Source organism: Trachinotus anak, unplaced genomic scaffold (assembly GCF_046630095.1).
Source record: "Trachinotus anak isolate AG129_WGS33_773 ecotype Australia unplaced genomic scaffold, CSIRO_AGI_Tana_v1 ptg000013l, whole genome shotgun sequence".
NCBI lineage: Eukaryota > Metazoa > Chordata > Actinopteri > Carangiformes > Carangidae > Trachinotus > Trachinotus anak.
Genome location: NW_027273864.1, coordinates 31,091,031 through 31,109,208, shown reverse-complemented (window position 1 = coordinate 31,109,208; position 18,178 = coordinate 31,091,031). Strand labels below are relative to the sequence as shown.

Here is an 18,178-nt window from a genome sequence, read left to right as displayed (position 1 = left end):
GAGTTGTCAGTCATCAGTTCTGCAGTTAATTCTACTTAACAAGTTCCTTCTCTCGTTGAACAAGTGAAGTCAGACACATCTGGGTCCAGTCTCTGTGTAGAAAGGCCGTGCAGGCTGAAGGTTGAAGACTATCCTCAGAACACTAAACTATCTGTGGGTACACACTGTCCACAGTCACATCAGGATTAACCCTTTGAAAATAATTAGCTGTAGATGCTACACAGCACGAGGTCAAGCTCTGGAGCAGTGGTTGTGTCTCTGAGGATGTTCATGTCGATCTGTCTTCGGCTCAGACTTAAACATCTTAACAGTGACTGGACAGATCATGATGCTGTGGACTCTTGTAAAGACGTTAATGGTGCCCAGCGTTAGCCCAGTTAAAGCTAAAACTAGAACGATACCGAAGTGAAGTGATGTCTCTCCTCACATCTGATCTCAGAACAGCTGTATGTCCCGTAAAGGATCTGAGGCCTGTTTGAATTCATCATGTAGTTTACTGCCCTCTGGTGGCAGCAGGGAAACTAAAGCTGAGCGTTAAGAAAACTAACAAATGACACTAATTTATCATCTGTGTGAGATCAGCAGGAAGTTTGAGACAGAATATTGTTACAGGAGAGAGAGAGAGAGAGAGAGAGAGAGAGAGAGAGAGAGAGAGAGAAGAGAGAGAGAGAGAGAGAGAGAGAGAGCGCTTCAGCTACAGTCCAGACGCTGAACCAGGAAGATTAACAACACTGAGGTGGGAAAGTGCTGCTGCTCTGCTCGCCCATCTGTACGCACGCCACTGAGGCCGACATTTGTGACGAAATATCTCAGCTACGAGATCGATGGCCGTGAGATGTTGTTCTCTCAGGATCAACGTTCCCTGTGGTGAGGCTCTGACTCTTCATCCAGTGCCATCATCAGGTCAGAATTATAACTCATCCAATACTTTTGGTTTATGACCAGATACGTGCAACACTAATGAAATTCCCAGCAGCCTCAGCTGCACTTTGTCTTTAGTGCTAAATAACACATGTTAGCATGCTGAAGCTCCAAACAAAGATGTGCTAGCATTCAGCTCAAAGCATGCCTCTCTAACCAAAACCACCACCTCAGCAGAGAGCCAGGACAGCACCACCTGCAACTGCTATATCTCCACCTTTGAACACCGGACTGGGACCTGGACCTGGGATCAGGATCCTCCAACAGCTGGGTCGGCTCTCACGAAGAGTTAATGATAAGATAACGTGGACACAAATGGAAGATATATTTGCGTTGCAAAGTGTAACATCTGAAGTGTCCGATGTTACAAATTGCCAGGAAATCAAGCACCACAGCCTCCTGTTAGCCCACGACAGTTTGCTGCCATTGGTGAACCAGAGAGGGAGGATGGGAGATGAGACCCCGTCCTTCCTCATCATATGAAAACAATAAGACGACAAGAAAGTGGGAATTAAAAGACTAGAGCCGTCTAATCTGGAACAACGGAGGAATGTCAGGGAGATGCCACAGCAGCCTTTCATCCCAGATGTGTGCTATTAGGTCCACGGGCCTGATCCCTGAGCCAGACTCTGCTGGATCGGATTTCTTCCTCTGCTAATGCCACCGGACATACGATCTGACAATGATAATGATAATTACTCCAAATGACATGCCTTCCATTGTGGAAGAGGTGGAGGAAAACACACACACACACACACACACACACACACACACGCACTATGTAATATCTGCAGAACTATATTTGCAGAACTTTAAAGAGAAATTACTGCTGGCTTTCTCACCAATTTGGGAAAAGCTCTGTACATTCCTCTGCTCTATTAAAATGTTTCACAGCTTCTTCTGCTGTTTGTGAAAAGAGGAAGAAAATATGGAACAATAAAAAAGGTCACAACAACCACTGGGTTTTAGAGGGAAAGCAGAGACACGCTGCCAAGTTTGGTTTTTTAATGTTTTGGAATATTCATATGAAGTTCATCATTAATTTAACGCAGAGTTAAAAACAAGAGCCAGACACTGTCTCCAGTACAAGCTGAGCAATAAGGGACCAAATAATCAGTGGTTTTGTTCTCTTCAGTGCAGTTTTAACCAGTACTGTCCACAACACAGAGCTTTCTATACATACACACACACATACACAGAAACCTCTGATGAAGCTGCGGTGCTGTGATGTTTTCAGACATACGAGAGCCTGTTATTGCTCCCTTCTCCTTTATTTCTATCAGTAACTATTTTGTTTTCCATTCTCAGAACAGAAAGCCTCGGTAAAAGTGTGGAGATGAATCTTTGAGGATTTAACTCAGTGAGACGTCAGTTAAACAATAATATTAATAGATTTTAAAAGGAGAAAATATTTTACACTTTTCCAGTGTTGATCTCCATCAGAAGATATATTTGTAGTTTTAAGAACCAAAAACCATCTCAGTGAAGTTTTACATCTCCTCTCTCAGGCTTCTCTCTGGAGCAACAACAGTCAGCCAATCAGAAGAGAGGCTCTGAGCCGCCCTGTGACTGCTTTGTTGTGACATCACAAGGTTCCAGAAGTCCTGACGGCTGGTTTTAAGGCTCTGAATACAGGCTGTGTGCATTTCTCTGTGGACTGAGGCTTTGATACTTTCTGCTGCAGCCTACAGAGGTTAACCCTGAGACTGACATGATAGTGACCAAGTTTACATTGGAAACTATGCTATGTCCGAACTGTGAGACTGTCCTACTGCAGTGACCAAAAACCACCACTATGACCCTATGCAGTAACTATGACCCATAGTTAGGTTTTGTTGCTAGGCGACATCTAGTGGTTGTAGTAATGGTGAAAAGTGAAAAAGGACCTGTATGACTGTTGAGGACTGCTTGGTAATAGTTTTTAAACTACCCCGAAAACAATGATGTTGTTTGCTGATGTTTGCTGTCATGTTGTGGCCGTCGCTTATCACTAACTTTACAAAACGTCAGTAACTTTAGCTTTTATCAAACAGACACAACAGAGTCGTCGCAGCATGACGTCTCCGTGCAGAGCGTCTGTCTCCGATGAGGAATCCTGGACTTTGACATTTTTGGCCTGAATCCAAACAACAAAGAATGAGCAGAGGTAAGAAGCTTCTCTGCGCTGCTGCCCCTCCACGCTAATGCTCCAGAGAGGGGGGGCGAGGGCTGTTAGCATCAGCCTCTAATTGCTAATTAGAAGTAGCACATGTTGGAAAGTTTTTATAGGGTCCTCTCCTACTTGGCATTATAAACTGCACAAGTGTGTCAACACAGCAAATAACACAAGACCAAACAATGCTGGGAATCCACAGATGTTGGCTCAAGAAAGAACAACTCAACTAAATGATCAGTTGTATCAAACCGCGCTTATTAGAAGCAGCCAGTTTGTTTATGGTGGATTTTTAATTCAGTAATAACAGCAGTTAAATCTTTTAAGCCTGTTTTAGTCCCTACTGTTTCCTCCGCTCCTCACCTGTGGGACACTTTTTCTTCATCCTGCACCTCTGCGTCTCGCTGTGGGACGGGCAAACCAGTGCTGCCTTCTCCTCAGGCGTCCTGACCCCCCGGGTCCTGGTCCGCTTGCCCCACCTGAAGCCGCAGGTGACCCCGTCCCGGAGACAGACGCTCCACTCGCTCCACTCTCCCAGCGGAGCCAAGAGACAGTCCTCTGAGGGAGGAGAAGATTAGAGAGGAGAGACACGAGCTGATTAAAGATACCTCAACATCAGACAAAAACAAAAACTCAGGCTTTTTCAATTTTATTTCACAAAACCAGATCCTGAAAACGAAGACAACACTGGAGGAATCTGGAACGGAAGAAGCCAAGTGCTTGATCGGTTTCAGATGTGGTGAATCCAGGGAACCTTTAGGTGTTTGTGAAGAAGATCACAGAGAGGGAAAGTTCCTCTGGCACGTTGAGGTCACGACCTCACCAGGTGGAGAGTGGTCAGAGTGTTTGACTATTAACACACCTGACTAAATAAATACTTTTGATGCACATTTTTCCTTCCCTTCTTTTAAATATAAATAATGGCTCTTCTAAATGTGGTTTTCCAAGACTGTCCTGTAACAAAGAAGGTCCCAGGTCCATGACCCACCGTTAGGTTTTGTTGCTAGGCGACATCTAGTGGTCGTAGTAATGATGACAGGAGCAAAGGGAAAAGTGCGGTGACATAGTTTATAGAGCGACAAAGTCCACGTCAGGAGGAGGTTGGGGTGGATGGATGAATATGACGCAGGAGAGCGGTGTTCGATTCCCATGTGACAGGAGCAGTTTATGTTGTTTCTATTATCCATGACTCTTCACTGTTATTATTGTAACCATGGCGACAAAGATCGTCTGATGTTGAGGAAGAACTTATTTTAACCCAAATCACCATCTTTTCCTAAACCTAACCAAGACATGGCTGTTATTATAGTAACCATGGAGATGAAGGTAGGTACGCCTCTCTCGGTAAAGTTTGTGTGTTTATTACAGTAACCATGACAACCAAGGTCTGGTACGCCTGCCGCTGTAGGGCCACTGCTGTGGGTCATATCAGAGGGTTGTGCTGGTTCAGGTTGGACACTGGTTGTGTTTTCCACACAGTGCACAGAGTAGATTAGTGCAGGGGCTGAGATAATGAAGACACAACAGTAGATTACAACCATATCCACTGAGTGGTAATAATATATTGAGACAAATGTTTTCTTCAGACCCCTGGTGACCACATTACTGGGCTCCAAGATGAATGCCAGCTGAAGCATTAACACACAGGACATTACACTCGTGGCGACTGGTCACTGATGAGTGATGTCACCCACAAAATCAGTGACCCTAAGTTTTTTTTTTTCCAACAAGGTCCACGGTGGAAAAAAACAGCAGCCATGATTAGAAAAATATTTCTTGGTAATCATCATCATCATCGTTGTCGGGTCCAAAGCGAACAGATTTCTGGCGACTCTTTTCTCCAGTGGCTTCAGGTGTGCACCGACAGTCGAGACATGAAACCTGAATATCACCGTGAAAACCAGATGTGGTCACGACACCAGGATACAACAGTAGCTGCAGATGGTGCAGGTGGACGGCAGAGGGGGGAGTCAGGAGTCCGGGACGTCACCAGATGATTAGTGAGCTCAGCAATATATCTCACTTACTTAGAAGGGAGGGATGGTACAAAACGCAACGTGGAGATAAACTGTAAATCTTTTAAAAGACTTTTAATGTGAATCATGTGTTGAACTGACGGTTTGGCTCCACCGTGGAAAAGACTCACCTGAAGAATGAATGAGGAGACAGAAAAGGGGAAGATGAACGTTCACAGAACCAGATGGAGATGGGAACTGGTTCTCAGAGGAAAACGTTAAAATGAATGGACGTGTCATTAAGTCATCAGCGGTATCTAATATGATAAAAACTTTAAAAACATCACTTCCTTGAGAACAGTGATTCGATCCATGTGAAAGTGCTATTGAATTACTTCAACATTTGTTCTCTTGTTTCACGGTCTTTCCTGAATCAAAGTGTAGTTTCCCTAAACAGATGCTTTCTATTAATAGTCCCATTATTTCACTAAAATCATCTTGATGCAAGATAAAAAAGCAAACCCACAACCAATGAAACACTCAAGCATCCACACATGAAATACTGCAGAGAGGTGGACGCGGAGCCAGAGAGACAGATAAAAGGAGGAGAGTTTGCAGGAACACGTCTGCTGTTGATTAAAGCTCTGAGATTAGCTGCACCGATGCGTCCACTGCACAGCAGACCTACTGTACATGTTATAGCTTCAGCTTCATAACAGACAGTAACTTCAAACAGCAATTAAAATAGGATCAGGGTTGCAAAAGGTTACTGAGCTAGCTAGTTGAGTTAGCATGCTGTTTTTGAGTCTTATCCTGAGGGGGATGGAGAACATGATTCAGTGTGGAGGTCTCTAATGATCTGAGCGCAGACGTGTCTTTGTTCTCCACATCCAGCCAGAGTCTGTGTCATTTCCTCATCTGGCAGCGCTGCAGTGGCTTCTACATCTGATCAGCAGTAACGTGCGTCTACTTTCAGCATGAATCCAGCAGTTTTTTGTTTAACTAACTGCTGCGTGCATTTAGATGCATCTGCACACCTGTACGCTGTTGCCAAACCTCAGTATCCCTGGTTCCGTTACATGTACTCAAAACTGGAATAAGGGGATTATAAACGTTCCTGAAACCAGGATATTATGTTTGTGGTGGAGACTCCAAAATCCCACTAGTAACCACATAACACTAGTGTGCATGTAATGGACATAGTTAAACGAATAAGGCTGGAATAAGAATCTATTAAGTTCCCTGACAAATAAAAAAAACAATGTGTGAATCCATCTCTCAACACAAACTTTACCACCCTGTCTGTCACACCCACTGTTTCCTACTGAAGATGTAAAACATGACAAACATTTGCATTAACTTGAAGAAGCAGCAGTTATTTTCTGAAAGAGGTTGTCGCTGCAGTTTTTTATCAATCATTACTCCACCAGGAGGAAGTAGAGCTTTTGTTGGGGACTGTTTTCAGTGCAGGGCAGATACAGGTCATTTTGCTTCAGCGGGATCAAGAAAAGCTAATTAATCAATGATCTAAACATGTAAACCTAAATCTCTTCGATCATTTTGATCACATGATGTCGCAGCATCTTGTCACATTGCTCTAATCTCTTCCTGTCTGCATTGGCTGCAGGTGACGTCCCTCACAGGGACATGGCAGGTGATCGTGATGTGTCTCACTCACCCAGGCAGTCTGTGTGGTGGGGGACGGCTCCCTCTGGGCAGCTGGTCAGACACTTCCCTTTGTACAGGTAGAAGCCGGGTTTACACTTGGTGCAGAAGTCCCGGCTGAAACAGTGCTCGCAGTCCGAAGAGCGGCACTCTGAGAGGAGGGAGACCACCAACATTTAGTCTGCAATCAACACACACACTTCTGCTCTTCTCATAAACCTGTGTGAGTGAAGTCAGGAGAAAACTACAGTCTCTCTTTAGTCATGAAGGTGAGATGCAGGTGACCAGGAAGGATAGAAAGAAAGGGCGGAGCCAGAAGTTAAAACTCGTTGTTTCATCTTACCTGACTTTAATCACAGAGGTGGTGGATCAGTTATTAACCAGTTTGCTCTGGAAGTTACTGACAAATGGCCGAGGACGGAACTAACGAATTACATTTACATCATCAAAATCATGTTGCGTGACCAACAGGTGCATGCTAGGTCTGGCTAACGCTAAAGGCTAAAATACTGACGGTGGATCCTTCCACAGCGACTGAGAACTAGCAGAGAAGCTGGAATTAGAGCAGAGAACAGAGAACTTTACTGTGCACAAGATGCAGACTGACGTGCAGACAGGTGTGTGAAACACTGTGCAGCATCAACAGCTACTGCGTTGCCTAGCAACATGGTGTTTCATGGCAACATAATGTAACTTAATATTGCATCATAAAGTCGACGGACACCTGCTGTGTCCAGGTGTTTCTACTGTTTCGTCTCAGTGGGGCTGAACAAGAGCTCAACAGCTCCACACACTGCATCCTTCAAAATGATCACACTGATGAATCAACAACTGTCTACAACCATTAAAATTAAATTAACTGCAGAACGTGTTGTATTAGACTGCATTAGTTTTAGAAAAGTGTAAAAAGGATTAAACTGCCAACTGACACATAGACCGTGCAATGAAATATACACCTGGGAGCCTGACGAGGTTTTACCTTACACCATTGTTATCACCACATTTTTTCCCCCTTTTAAAATGTAATGGAGTGTCATTTACTCAGAAAACCTCTAACTAACATACTTTGTACTTGTATCTGAGTACATTCTTACACAAGTATTTTTATTTGTACTCGAATACAATTTTCCTGTACCTTTCCCACCCCTGCATATGCCCTGCAGTATTTTGTCTTGAGGTATAAGGACATGTCACATGCCACTTTGTTTACTTGAGCCTCAAGACTCGACTCAGCTCATCACAGCATATTGTTGTGCGTGTCTGAATATAAAGAGTGTAATCTATGCCAATCTGGCACAAAGTGACGCTGTGCTGATTGTATTTTGAGCTCACCAGCTGTTTTCCAGAAAGTTCAAATCCTGACTTCATGTCATCTCAAAAGCTTCTAATGGATACTGAATTTGTGGTTCGGGTCAGGCCAATCAGGATGGTGCCTATCTTTGCTCTGACTATGTTTTTTAAGTTCAGATCAGGACATACTTCAGTTGTCAGGTTGAAGGGTGCTAGCAGTTGTGGGTTTGTTTGCAGCTGCAGTTGGTAAAGAAGAGCCCTCTTGTGAGCTCTTTCTGAGGGCGTCTCGGCTTCTCTTTAGTCAAGTACATTTCTTACTGAATGAGACTTTACTTAGCTTAGTTTTTTTTAAATCTTTTATTGGGACAGTATGTGTCTGGGATGAATTAAGCAAGGTGCATCTCAAAAAATATGTAAACACCGTGTATATGGGCACTGTGAGCATCTAAATTCTTTTCATCCGAAAAATCATAATTTCCTTCTCTAGTTTAGGCCTGAAGACAAATGAGTCATGTGTGCCGATGTCTCTGCAGGTGAACCAACATACTCATGCAGCGGTTGATGTCCTTCCCTCTCTGTCCGTAGTGTCCTGCGGGGCAGGCGTGGAGACAGGTTCCATGGTGAGACATTCCCTCCCTCTGCAGGAACAGGAAGAGTCGCTCGGGGCAACGCACACAGCCGTTGTCGCGGGAACACTCCAGACAGCTCCGACAGTCCTCTGATGTCTCTCTGTGAGCTGTAGAAGAAAACAGGCCACAGGTTAGGACAGGAGAGGGTGGGGGGAGGGGAGGGGAGGGGAGGACGGGGAGGGAAAGGAGACGTCACAAATCCTTATGGTACCAAGAGGATTTCTGGACTCCATGAAAAATCCAACAATGAGCTCCCTGAAAAACAGACGTGTAGACGCTGCAGGCAGGAAGACGTGAACCCACAGTAAAGCTTTTAACTTCAGCTTTTAACACAGACCGGACAGCTTCTTCTTCTCTGGACAATCAAGACAGTAAAATCAAGTCGAATTCACATAATTTCTGATTACTGAAAGCAGTCATCTCGTAGTGTAAGAGCAGGTTTCACATTATTCAAAACAGGTGTGTGTGGCAGAACCAAGCAGAACCTGACAAACAGCCTAAAGTGAACAAACATTACACTGCTACGTTCACAAGCTAACTGCTAACTAACTCTCTCTCTCTCTCTCTCTCTCTCTCTCTCCCCCGCTGCGGATGCAACCTACATACTGATTTATTCCTGGAAGGAGCTGCTCTACTCCTGTAACAATATTCTGTCTCAAACTTCTCAAATTTCCTGCAAATATCACACAGAAAGTATAAATCAGTCTCTCGTTTTCTTACTATCGCTGCCTCAAGGCTTAATGCGCAGTTTAGTTCCCACAAACGTTTGCGCATGCGCACGATGAGATCCAAGGATTATCCTCAATGCACATGTGCAACCCTCCACATTAAGCCGCTCTGCTCTCCGCTTACCAAGCATATTACTGGGCCTGCTGCGGCATCTCTTACCAATGGAATAAGCCCGGAAGACCTCCACTGCGAGGCGCCCAGGAGGTATCCTAATCAGATGCTCGAACCACCTCAGCTGGCTCCTTTCAACGTGAAGGAGCAGCGTATCTATTTGGAGTCACCTCAGTGTTGGTGGCTGGTTGGTTGTCTCTACAGACAAGGTTTCAGTGTCCAGGTGAAAGAGCAGAGAGGATGAAGATGTTAGAGGAGGAAACATCAGAGACTCAGCTTCATGTTGGAGCCTCAGTCAGACCCAGAGGAGGAGTCTGTTGAGACCAGAATCAGAGACTAGCAGACGGATCAGAACCGTGAGCACAGTTAGCATCTTCTTTAAACTTCATACTCTCTGTTGCTTTATTAAATTACATGCCGACAACATTCACAGTGTGGAGAGCAGGGTGCAAAGTATGCAGCTATCTTTTGTAGGTCTATTGATCCTGTATCTTTCATGTCAGCATGCATTTGTGTTTCTTCATAAATTTATGATTTTCTCATCAAACATACACTTTTTTTCTTCTGGAACACAATGTATGTTCAGTCCTGAGAAGGTTAGCGCAGCGATCTGACAATAGATTTCATGTGTCTTGGTAGCATGACAGGCTAACGGCTAAGCCAGAGTAAGTCTTATTATATTATAACGGCCAGTGGAGATGTCTGCTCCCAGATACACACAAGACACAACAGACAAAGCAGGAATGCGTTCAATCCGAAAGGGATAAGGAGGGATACGGAAAGACAGGCAAGGTGGGATGGAAAGAAGGATAAAATGAAGTAAAGAGGGATAAAAAGACAGATTGAATCTGCTGAGGAGGTGAAGGACAAGCGGTGAGTGTGCATGAGTCTGAACATTCGCAGAGTCTGATCCTCACAAAGTACCTGTGGCTGACTGCCGGCGTCCTTGTTGATTGTAACTGTAGGTGTGCGTGTGTGTGCATGAACAACTGAGGTTTAAACTTAAAAATGTATTACACATAATCAGGTCAGTAAAGGGGTCAATAAAGGTCACAGTTCATGCACCTTACACCTCTGTGAAATGCATTTTTTTAACCTTGTGAGCTGCTTATTAACACATTCAAATAACAATGATGACAACATGTGGACCAGCAGCTAGGAGTCAGAGACAGAAGGATCCATTAAAAAGGCCGAGTGGTGTGGGGCAGTTGATGTACCGGTCGTGATATACTAAAAAAAAAAAAAAAAAAAAAAAAAATACAAAACCCAAAACCAAACCTAATGTTTGAGAGAAATTCATCAGCTGCTGGACTGCAAGCAGCCCTGCTGATAACTTTACAGACTCATGTTTGATTGTAGAAATTATCATCACGTGTTGTTTCAGGATGAGAACTGTTTAAAAGGATTCGTCAAGGGGGAAACCTGATGGGAAATTATTCTGCACTTTCACAACAACCAGCGCTGCAAGGCCCTTTAACCAAGCACTTAACCCCAATGACCTCAGGACAGAGCTGCTGGGCCTGAATGTAGAATTGTGTAAGTTTAACTTTCAACAAAGGGCAAAGTTAAATACAGCACATAATGCACATAATTTTCCAAAGACATTCTGGGAAATGTAGGAAATACGTTGAAGTAGATAATAAGGAGGTAATTTTCCCTGGGAGAGATTCTTGTAAATCCCCTAAATGTGCCCCCAACATTAGCTAAACACACTCACACAATAAACTGCAGGCAGTAAAAATACTATAGCAGAAAAAGAGCACATCATATGTGACTTCAAAAGGTTTAAATTCTTAGTAAATAATTAAAGTATTTATATAAATCTTACTTAAAATGAGCTATAACAAACTCCAGCAGACTCTGGATACACATTCACAGAACCTTTTATTTTAGCTGCTCTAAATATTTAATGGTTTTTGTAGGAAGACTCATGGATAGGAAGTGATTCAAGTTGTTGGTTAGAGGAAGAGGAAGCTGAATCCTCAGGATGATGTGGCCCATAAAGTTGTGTCCTTCTGACGATTCAAGTCAAGGCTGAACCTCCTCATCCCAGAGGAGGTGATCAGGAGATCAAACCTATAGATGGGCGCTCCTGATTGTGTCCTGAAGTAAAAGTTCTGTGTCAGTGGTTTACAAAGTCAGGCAGCTGGACACTGAAGAAAGCTTAATGATTCCTGAGGTTGGAATAACTTCACTGATCTGTGACGTCCTGTGTTCCTGAGGTTTCCTCCATTTTTTTCCTGTTTTTTTGAGGCAATTTTTACTGATCTGATTCAAGGGTCTAAGGACAGAGGGTTTCAGGGGAGTGTTGACCCCCTTGAGGCAAATTTGTGATTAGACCAGGACCTAACTGGTTGTGTCTTCTGAATTCTGCTGAAAACAACCTGCAGGAGCCTTTGAACTTGGACAGTCCTCACAGGCCAATTACAACTATGAAGGAGCTGACATGTGTTTTGGGATTCTCAAGCGCTAGAGTCGAGGGCAACTGGACTCGTTTTAGGTTCCTTGGTTTGCACCTTCAGAAATGTTATTGACAGCAAATACATGGAGCCAATCACAGTAAAATCAGCTGCACAGCAAGAATAATGGACCAAAAACCAAACAATGGGTCAAGAAATCCAGAAGACAACAAAGCAGTGTGAAAGAGCAGACCTTAAAATGTTTCAGCACTGATGAACTTAATGACTTATATTTCAAATGATTCTCCCATTAGTCTGTGCTCTGAATAGCTGGTTTAAGTTACACTTAACAATGTCCTCTGTATTGTTTTCAAGTAATCCAAGTTCCTCATAATGAAGAATAAAGGAGGAAAGACGAGAGTGAATAAAGAGGAGTCGAAGGTAAGAAGAAGAACAGAGCAGATTTCCTCAGAATAACCCAGAGCCCCTTTTCACTGAGCTTTGGGACCTTACTTTGAGGTCTCGACCCATTGTCTGAAAAACAGTTCTCTGCACATGTGCTATCGATCTGCAGGCTTAAGGGACTTTTAGAGGAGCGGCAGGTTTAGGTAGCGTAAAACAGTGACCTTTGGCCTTGCATGGGATTGCACTGGGTTTTTAACCAGCACCAGGTGGAACAAGCTCTGTTGGGGTTTCAGGGAAACATGCTCGTGAATAAAAGGGATTTCCACCCTAAAACTGGATTTACTTGATGTAGTGATGGTAACAAATGGTAAGAAAGTTGAGAAAAAACCAACAACGAAAGATTTGATTTTCCCAAGAAAAATGATCTGCTTGGGAAAATGTTACGCAACAACAAAAATCATATTACAGCTACGGAACATCTTATCAGGAAAGACGGAGAATCTCATCCCAGTATCTACAGCTGACGTTGGGTAAACTCAGTAAGATCACAGAGGTAACAGTGAAGAGGAGTTCAGGTGGGAGTTTACTGCCTCACTGCTACAAATAGTGAGAATTCAGTTTTTGGGTGCGTTTTTCCAGTTACACACAGCAGCCGCCGCTTCAGTAGATGGAGCCAAAATACCCAGGATGCACCATAATGTGTACATTAACAAGAAAAACGTGCCAGGTGGGGTGACGTGTTAAAATAACACAAGCTGTGCGGTCCCTAATGGCTCATGTGGACGTCCAGACAATTGATAGCAGTTGGGTTTAACACATTTTTCACCACGTGACTCCTGAAAGTCGCGTCGAGGGAAGTTAGAGCGGCTTGTGTTACATCTTCATGTTCACGCTGCAGGTGATGATCCAGTTGTATGAGTGCAATAATGAGCACTTTAACAAATAGTGAGAATATGAGGCCTGATGGTGAAGACTCATACATAACCTCCAAGTCCCTGGTTCACTTCTGATAGACAACCTTTGCTGAATCTCATAACCCCCTCTCTCTTCTCAGATTTCCTGTCAACACATAGACTCACTGTACGCTGTCCAGCAAATGTCCAAAAGTAATCATAAAAAGAGGAACATTATGGGACTATTTAGACACGTTTCTCTGCAGGACCACATGTTTTCATTGACCTGTGATTTCATCTGAAGGCAGACTGGCCATCGGGGGTACGGGGAGTTTTCTCAGTGGGCTGCTCGACAACTGGGTTGAAAAGTATCAAAATAGAGTCAAAAGAACTATTACACAGTAAAAATACTGTGTGTACAGCCACTCGGTTTATATGTATACTGTCATTTATCTGTTGTAATCAAGGGTTCAGGTGGGGGATAACTTTAATATGTAAGCGAGAGTAAAGTTCTCCAAAAGATGCTTTATCCAGAGTCCACAGAGTGTGCTGACCAAGGACTAACTCTCAGGCCCCAGTCCGTCCCTGATTACATGACATGTCTCACATGATCATGCTGAAACACGTCCATCCAGTATTTTAGGCAGCATCAGAGGCATGTTTGACATAGTATTGGTATTGGAACGACTCTAATCAATACAACACGATAATTTTAGAAACATGGCTTCCTTTAACTGCACCTGTAGACCTTCAGTTAAACCTCCTCCAGCTCACTAACGTTTGGAAGCACAACTGAACCCGAAAGAGCAAATGGCAAAACCATGAAGTGAAACTCGTAGATGGCACAAGTGCACACAAAGTGAAAGATGAACAAACAGGGATTCACTGTTGGTGCCTTGGATGCAGGATGTTGCAACACTAAATACCAATAATAACCAGTGATTATTGATTATTAATTGGCACAATTTGAAGTGCTACATCTCAGTGTAGTTTTACATCTCCTCTCTCAGGCTTCTCTCTGGAGCTCTAGTAACAACAGGTCAGTCAGCCAATCAGAAGAGAGGATCTGAGCCTCTCTTCTGATTGGCTGACTGTTTTCTGAGTGATCCAATAAAAATATAGCAGATTTCAGGTAAACACTCGGAGTAACCAAATTCTGCACGGTTGGATTGTGGGTCCAGGTGGGCGGGGCTTGGGGTGTGGCTGAGAGTAGTGACTGCTTTGTTGTGACATCACAAAGTTCCAGAAGTCCTGACGGCTGGTTTTAAGGCTCAGTTTCTGAATACAGGCTGTGTGCATTTCTCTGTGGACTGAGGCTTTGATACTTTCACAGTATTAATATAGAACCTAGACCTGCTTTATAATCACAAACACATGGACATCTACCTTTAGACTGGGTGGAGCTTTAACTTGTTACATGGATTAGACCTGTGGTAGACGAATACAAATCAGAACAGCAGACTGACAGTGAGCGAAGGAAGCTTTTTACCTCAGATATGATCACTGGGGCTGAATTTTGCTGTAAAACAGTCACAGGCACTGAACACGACCTACAGTGACCTCACAGAAACACAGACAGACACTAATGGACACGATAATGACTTCAACCTCCTGACTCCTACACCTCAACTTTCCCTGCCCTGAAACGTTTAAAATCTTTGCAGTTGTGTGTGTGTGTGTGTGTGTGTGTGTGTGAGAGAGTGTGTGTGAGTGTGTGTGTGTGTGTGTTTTAACAGCTAAATGAACCAAGTCCAGATGTGACACAGAGCGAGGTGGAGAGGTAAAAAGGGTGGAGGGAAGAATGAAACAATGTAAATCTCTTTGGTGTGAAGTGAATTCTGACAGCGGGTCAACCTGTCGTGCCCACAACCAGAATTTGACCCTTTAAATCTAAAAACAGGATCTAACCTCAAGCTGCTCTGAGCCATCAGCATCAAATGTCTCAATCAAGTTTCAATAGTCATTTTTTAAATAATTTTATTCAACATTCATTTTATGCCTTTTTATACACAACTTTGGACTCTGAATTTGTGTTTGTGATATATTCTTCTGTCCTGTGTTCAAGGCTTTTAATTTGTCTGAAGAATCTTTCTCAGTTGTTTTTTAGTGTAGTATGACACTGACAAATTACACATAGAGGTTGGATGGACATTAACTTTTACATTATCTGCCATTTCTGTAATTATTATTATTATCATTTTAAATATAATTATTATTATTTAACATTTTTTGCAACCCTTTTCCATTTTTGTGCAACACTTGCACATGTTTACTGCACTGGCTCTGCTTTTTAAAGGCACATCATGTTTTCTCATGCGTCGGTATTTGTCAGTCTGGCTTTTGAAAACTTATCGGAAACAGCACAGTCTTGCTGTCAAGAGCTATTACCTCCAAAGAAAGTCAGTGACACCTGATGGCTTCGTGCAGCCCCTCTCATCATTATCTAACGCGTCACCTCGGCTCGACTGACAGGGCAGAGAGGGAAACGTCAGAAGCCATAATGACAGCGTAATTGAGACCGGATCTCCCTCTATTAGTCACAAGTTCCTGAGGAAATGCCAGACACCGGTGAGTGTGAGGGGGACACGGGGCTGTGGTCAGGACTTCAGGGTTTTCAGAAAGATTTTTATAAAGTGTCATTTGCCACAAATCTGGATCTGAGAAGAATTTCCATTTCCAACAAGTCAGCCACTGAGAACTGTGAGAAACAGGAAAAGCTAGAAATATAAAATGTGATTCAGCTTCGATGATGATCCACATTCAACACGTTTTGCAGTGTGATGTGAGAGGATTTGATTTGTGGATTTGAAGCGATGGAAGGGAAATCTGTCAGGAAATGTATAATGTCATTTGTTCAGTGTCTGCAGCAGCCGCTGGATCTCTGTTAAAGCAAAGAACTCAACTTCCTCCTCTTCATTTCTAATATTTTAAATCATCAAATAATGAGACGTAAAGTGAAGAGATTTCCTGTAGTTTCACCTTTATTATCAAATATGAAATGAAAATAACAGCACTGGGGACTGTGTGGTCGAGCCATGTGGTCATGATATTAATAAGTTCTGTAAAAACTTTTTGTGCTGTGTCGTTCACGATAAAGTTACAGCTTTAAGTTACTTATTATTTTCGTATTTTCTCTTAGGAAGTGATATTGATAAATCTCTCTGTCAAGGTTTTTCATTTTGTCTCATGTGCACATCCAGTCAGGTCCTGTTTCGCTGTCTCACACTTCACATGGAATATCTCAGGTACCACTAAAAAACTGAAGAGAACTCACAAATGTAGAAACTGCAGAAATGGTCATTTTAAAGATGCCACCCCCCAGAAACCCCTTCATGCTGCGTACTCACCACTTTGCTTCTGCATGACACCAGATCCCATCCTGATCACCTCACATAGGAAGGATATCACAATGGCAAAGAGTCGCAAATGCATCTAGGCTGCTGGCAAGCGCCCGCTTCAGCGCCAGGCTGCGGACATCTGCAAGGACTCCAGGGGTGTCAGGATGAAGACTTAGTTCCACAGCGAGGGACAAGAGACAAGAAGCGAAAGGAGCAAAGACCAAAGGGAGGGATGGATGGAGATGAAGAGGAGAAGATAATCTCACAGGCCTAAAGCAGCGATGAAAAAGATTGTGTGCTAAGGTGAGAGGAGAGAGGGAAGAAGAGAAAATCCTCTCCTCCTTTGTCCTGTTTCACGCAGAAGATTTAGGGCTGAGATGAGAAGACAGGCGGCCATAAACAACAAAAAGAAGAGCACAGGAGAGTCAGAAACACCGGAGGTGAGGAGAGCAGAGAGTCTCATCTGCTTCCTCAGACTGGCAGCTTGGAGGGAAAACTCACCATTTAACTACCACTGTCAAATTTGCGATAAACGAGCTCCACTTATCCCGTTGCCATCTTTAACCCTTTATAGGGTGAGCTCACAGGGCCTTAAGTGGTTCCACATTTCCAGATTGATCTTTAGCCCCCTCCTCCTGGCTCTATCTAATGTTGTTCAGTCTCTTCTTTTTATTATTCTTGTTTACTTTTTTCTCCTGGGCCGGGCAGCTTTGTTTGCTGTGGCAATCCTATTAAATGTGGGCAGTCACTAAAGTTAATTTGACCACCCTGAAAGAAAGAAAAACAGCTGCGGAGCAGCATAGCTGAGAGTTTAAAATCTGATTATAGCCTACCATGTTTTTGCAATTGATTAGTTTTGCCTGTTTGGGTAACGAGTCAGGTACGTAAGAAGTCTGCGATTTATAAGTCTGAGAAGAAGAGTCTGTGTTAGACAGACACGGGCTCATTATTTACATGCAGGTATGAGGCAAGTCCATGTCTTTGGTTGATTATAAACCTTCTTGCTAAGTTAAGTATATTGGATGAACCATCCTCTTCTCAAATGTGCAAATAATAATAATAAATAAATGAATAGATATTATATATTATATATAGATAAATATTTATATACACAGGATACATAAAACATTAGACAGTACTGCCTGATAGTGTTGTGAGGACTTTGGTAGGTTTATTTAATAGCCACCTGTCAGCCTATATCACCTGTAGAATAACCCACTGTTACTGTGAAGGAAGAGGCACAGCACAATAAAGTTCCAGTAATCAGTGTCCAAACAGAAATGAATATATGACACATATGTCCTTATATCAAGAGTAATGTTGCCATATATGTTAACAATAAAGGGATATGTATTTATATACTTCCTCTGCATATATGAATATCTAAGTTAATAATATATAGGTAAAACCCATAGTTAAATTTATACGTGTACGTGTATGAAAAATAAATGATAGATTTTTGTATGGTGGAACATGCTGTGATATTTGACCATATATTTAATTAGTATATTAAAGTTTAATAAAATAACATAAAAATAAAATTCTATATGTTTATATATGTTTTTTATGTATGTTTTTTTAAAAAATAATTCATCATCAGTTTTAAACATGTCTATTTTTCAATTTTCTGACTTTTGGACTGTATCTCATATCAACATATATCCTGGCATGTTTATGTAATATTGTCTACA

At 42.7% G+C, this 18,178-nt stretch overlaps 1 protein-coding gene and 1 long non-coding RNA gene across 2 annotated transcripts in view; one reads left to right on the top strand and one right to left on the bottom strand.

Moving 5' to 3' along the window:
• rspo4 (R-spondin 4) overlaps window positions 1-17,670 on the bottom strand; it is a 33,128-nt gene extending 15,458 nt beyond the window's left edge. The window contains exons 1-4 of the mRNA XM_071495156.1: window positions 16,497-17,670; window positions 8,531-8,719; window positions 6,707-6,844; window positions 3,437-3,631 (exon numbers count right to left, since the gene is read on the bottom strand). Of these exons, the coding sequence (XP_071351257.1) occupies window positions 3,437-3,631; window positions 6,707-6,844; window positions 8,531-8,719; window positions 16,497-16,581 (607 nt within the window). The 5' untranslated portion in view covers window positions 16,582-17,670. The remainder of the gene's footprint in view (window positions 1-3,436; window positions 3,632-6,706; window positions 6,845-8,530; window positions 8,720-16,496) is intronic.
• LOC139631166 (uncharacterized) lies at window positions 575-3,957 on the top strand. Its single transcript, XR_011693317.1, has 3 exons — window positions 575-2,832; window positions 2,955-3,067; window positions 3,740-3,957. It is a non-coding gene; the product is annotated as an uncharacterized lncRNA (long non-coding RNA).
• Window positions 17,671-18,178: the final 508 nt, after the last annotated feature.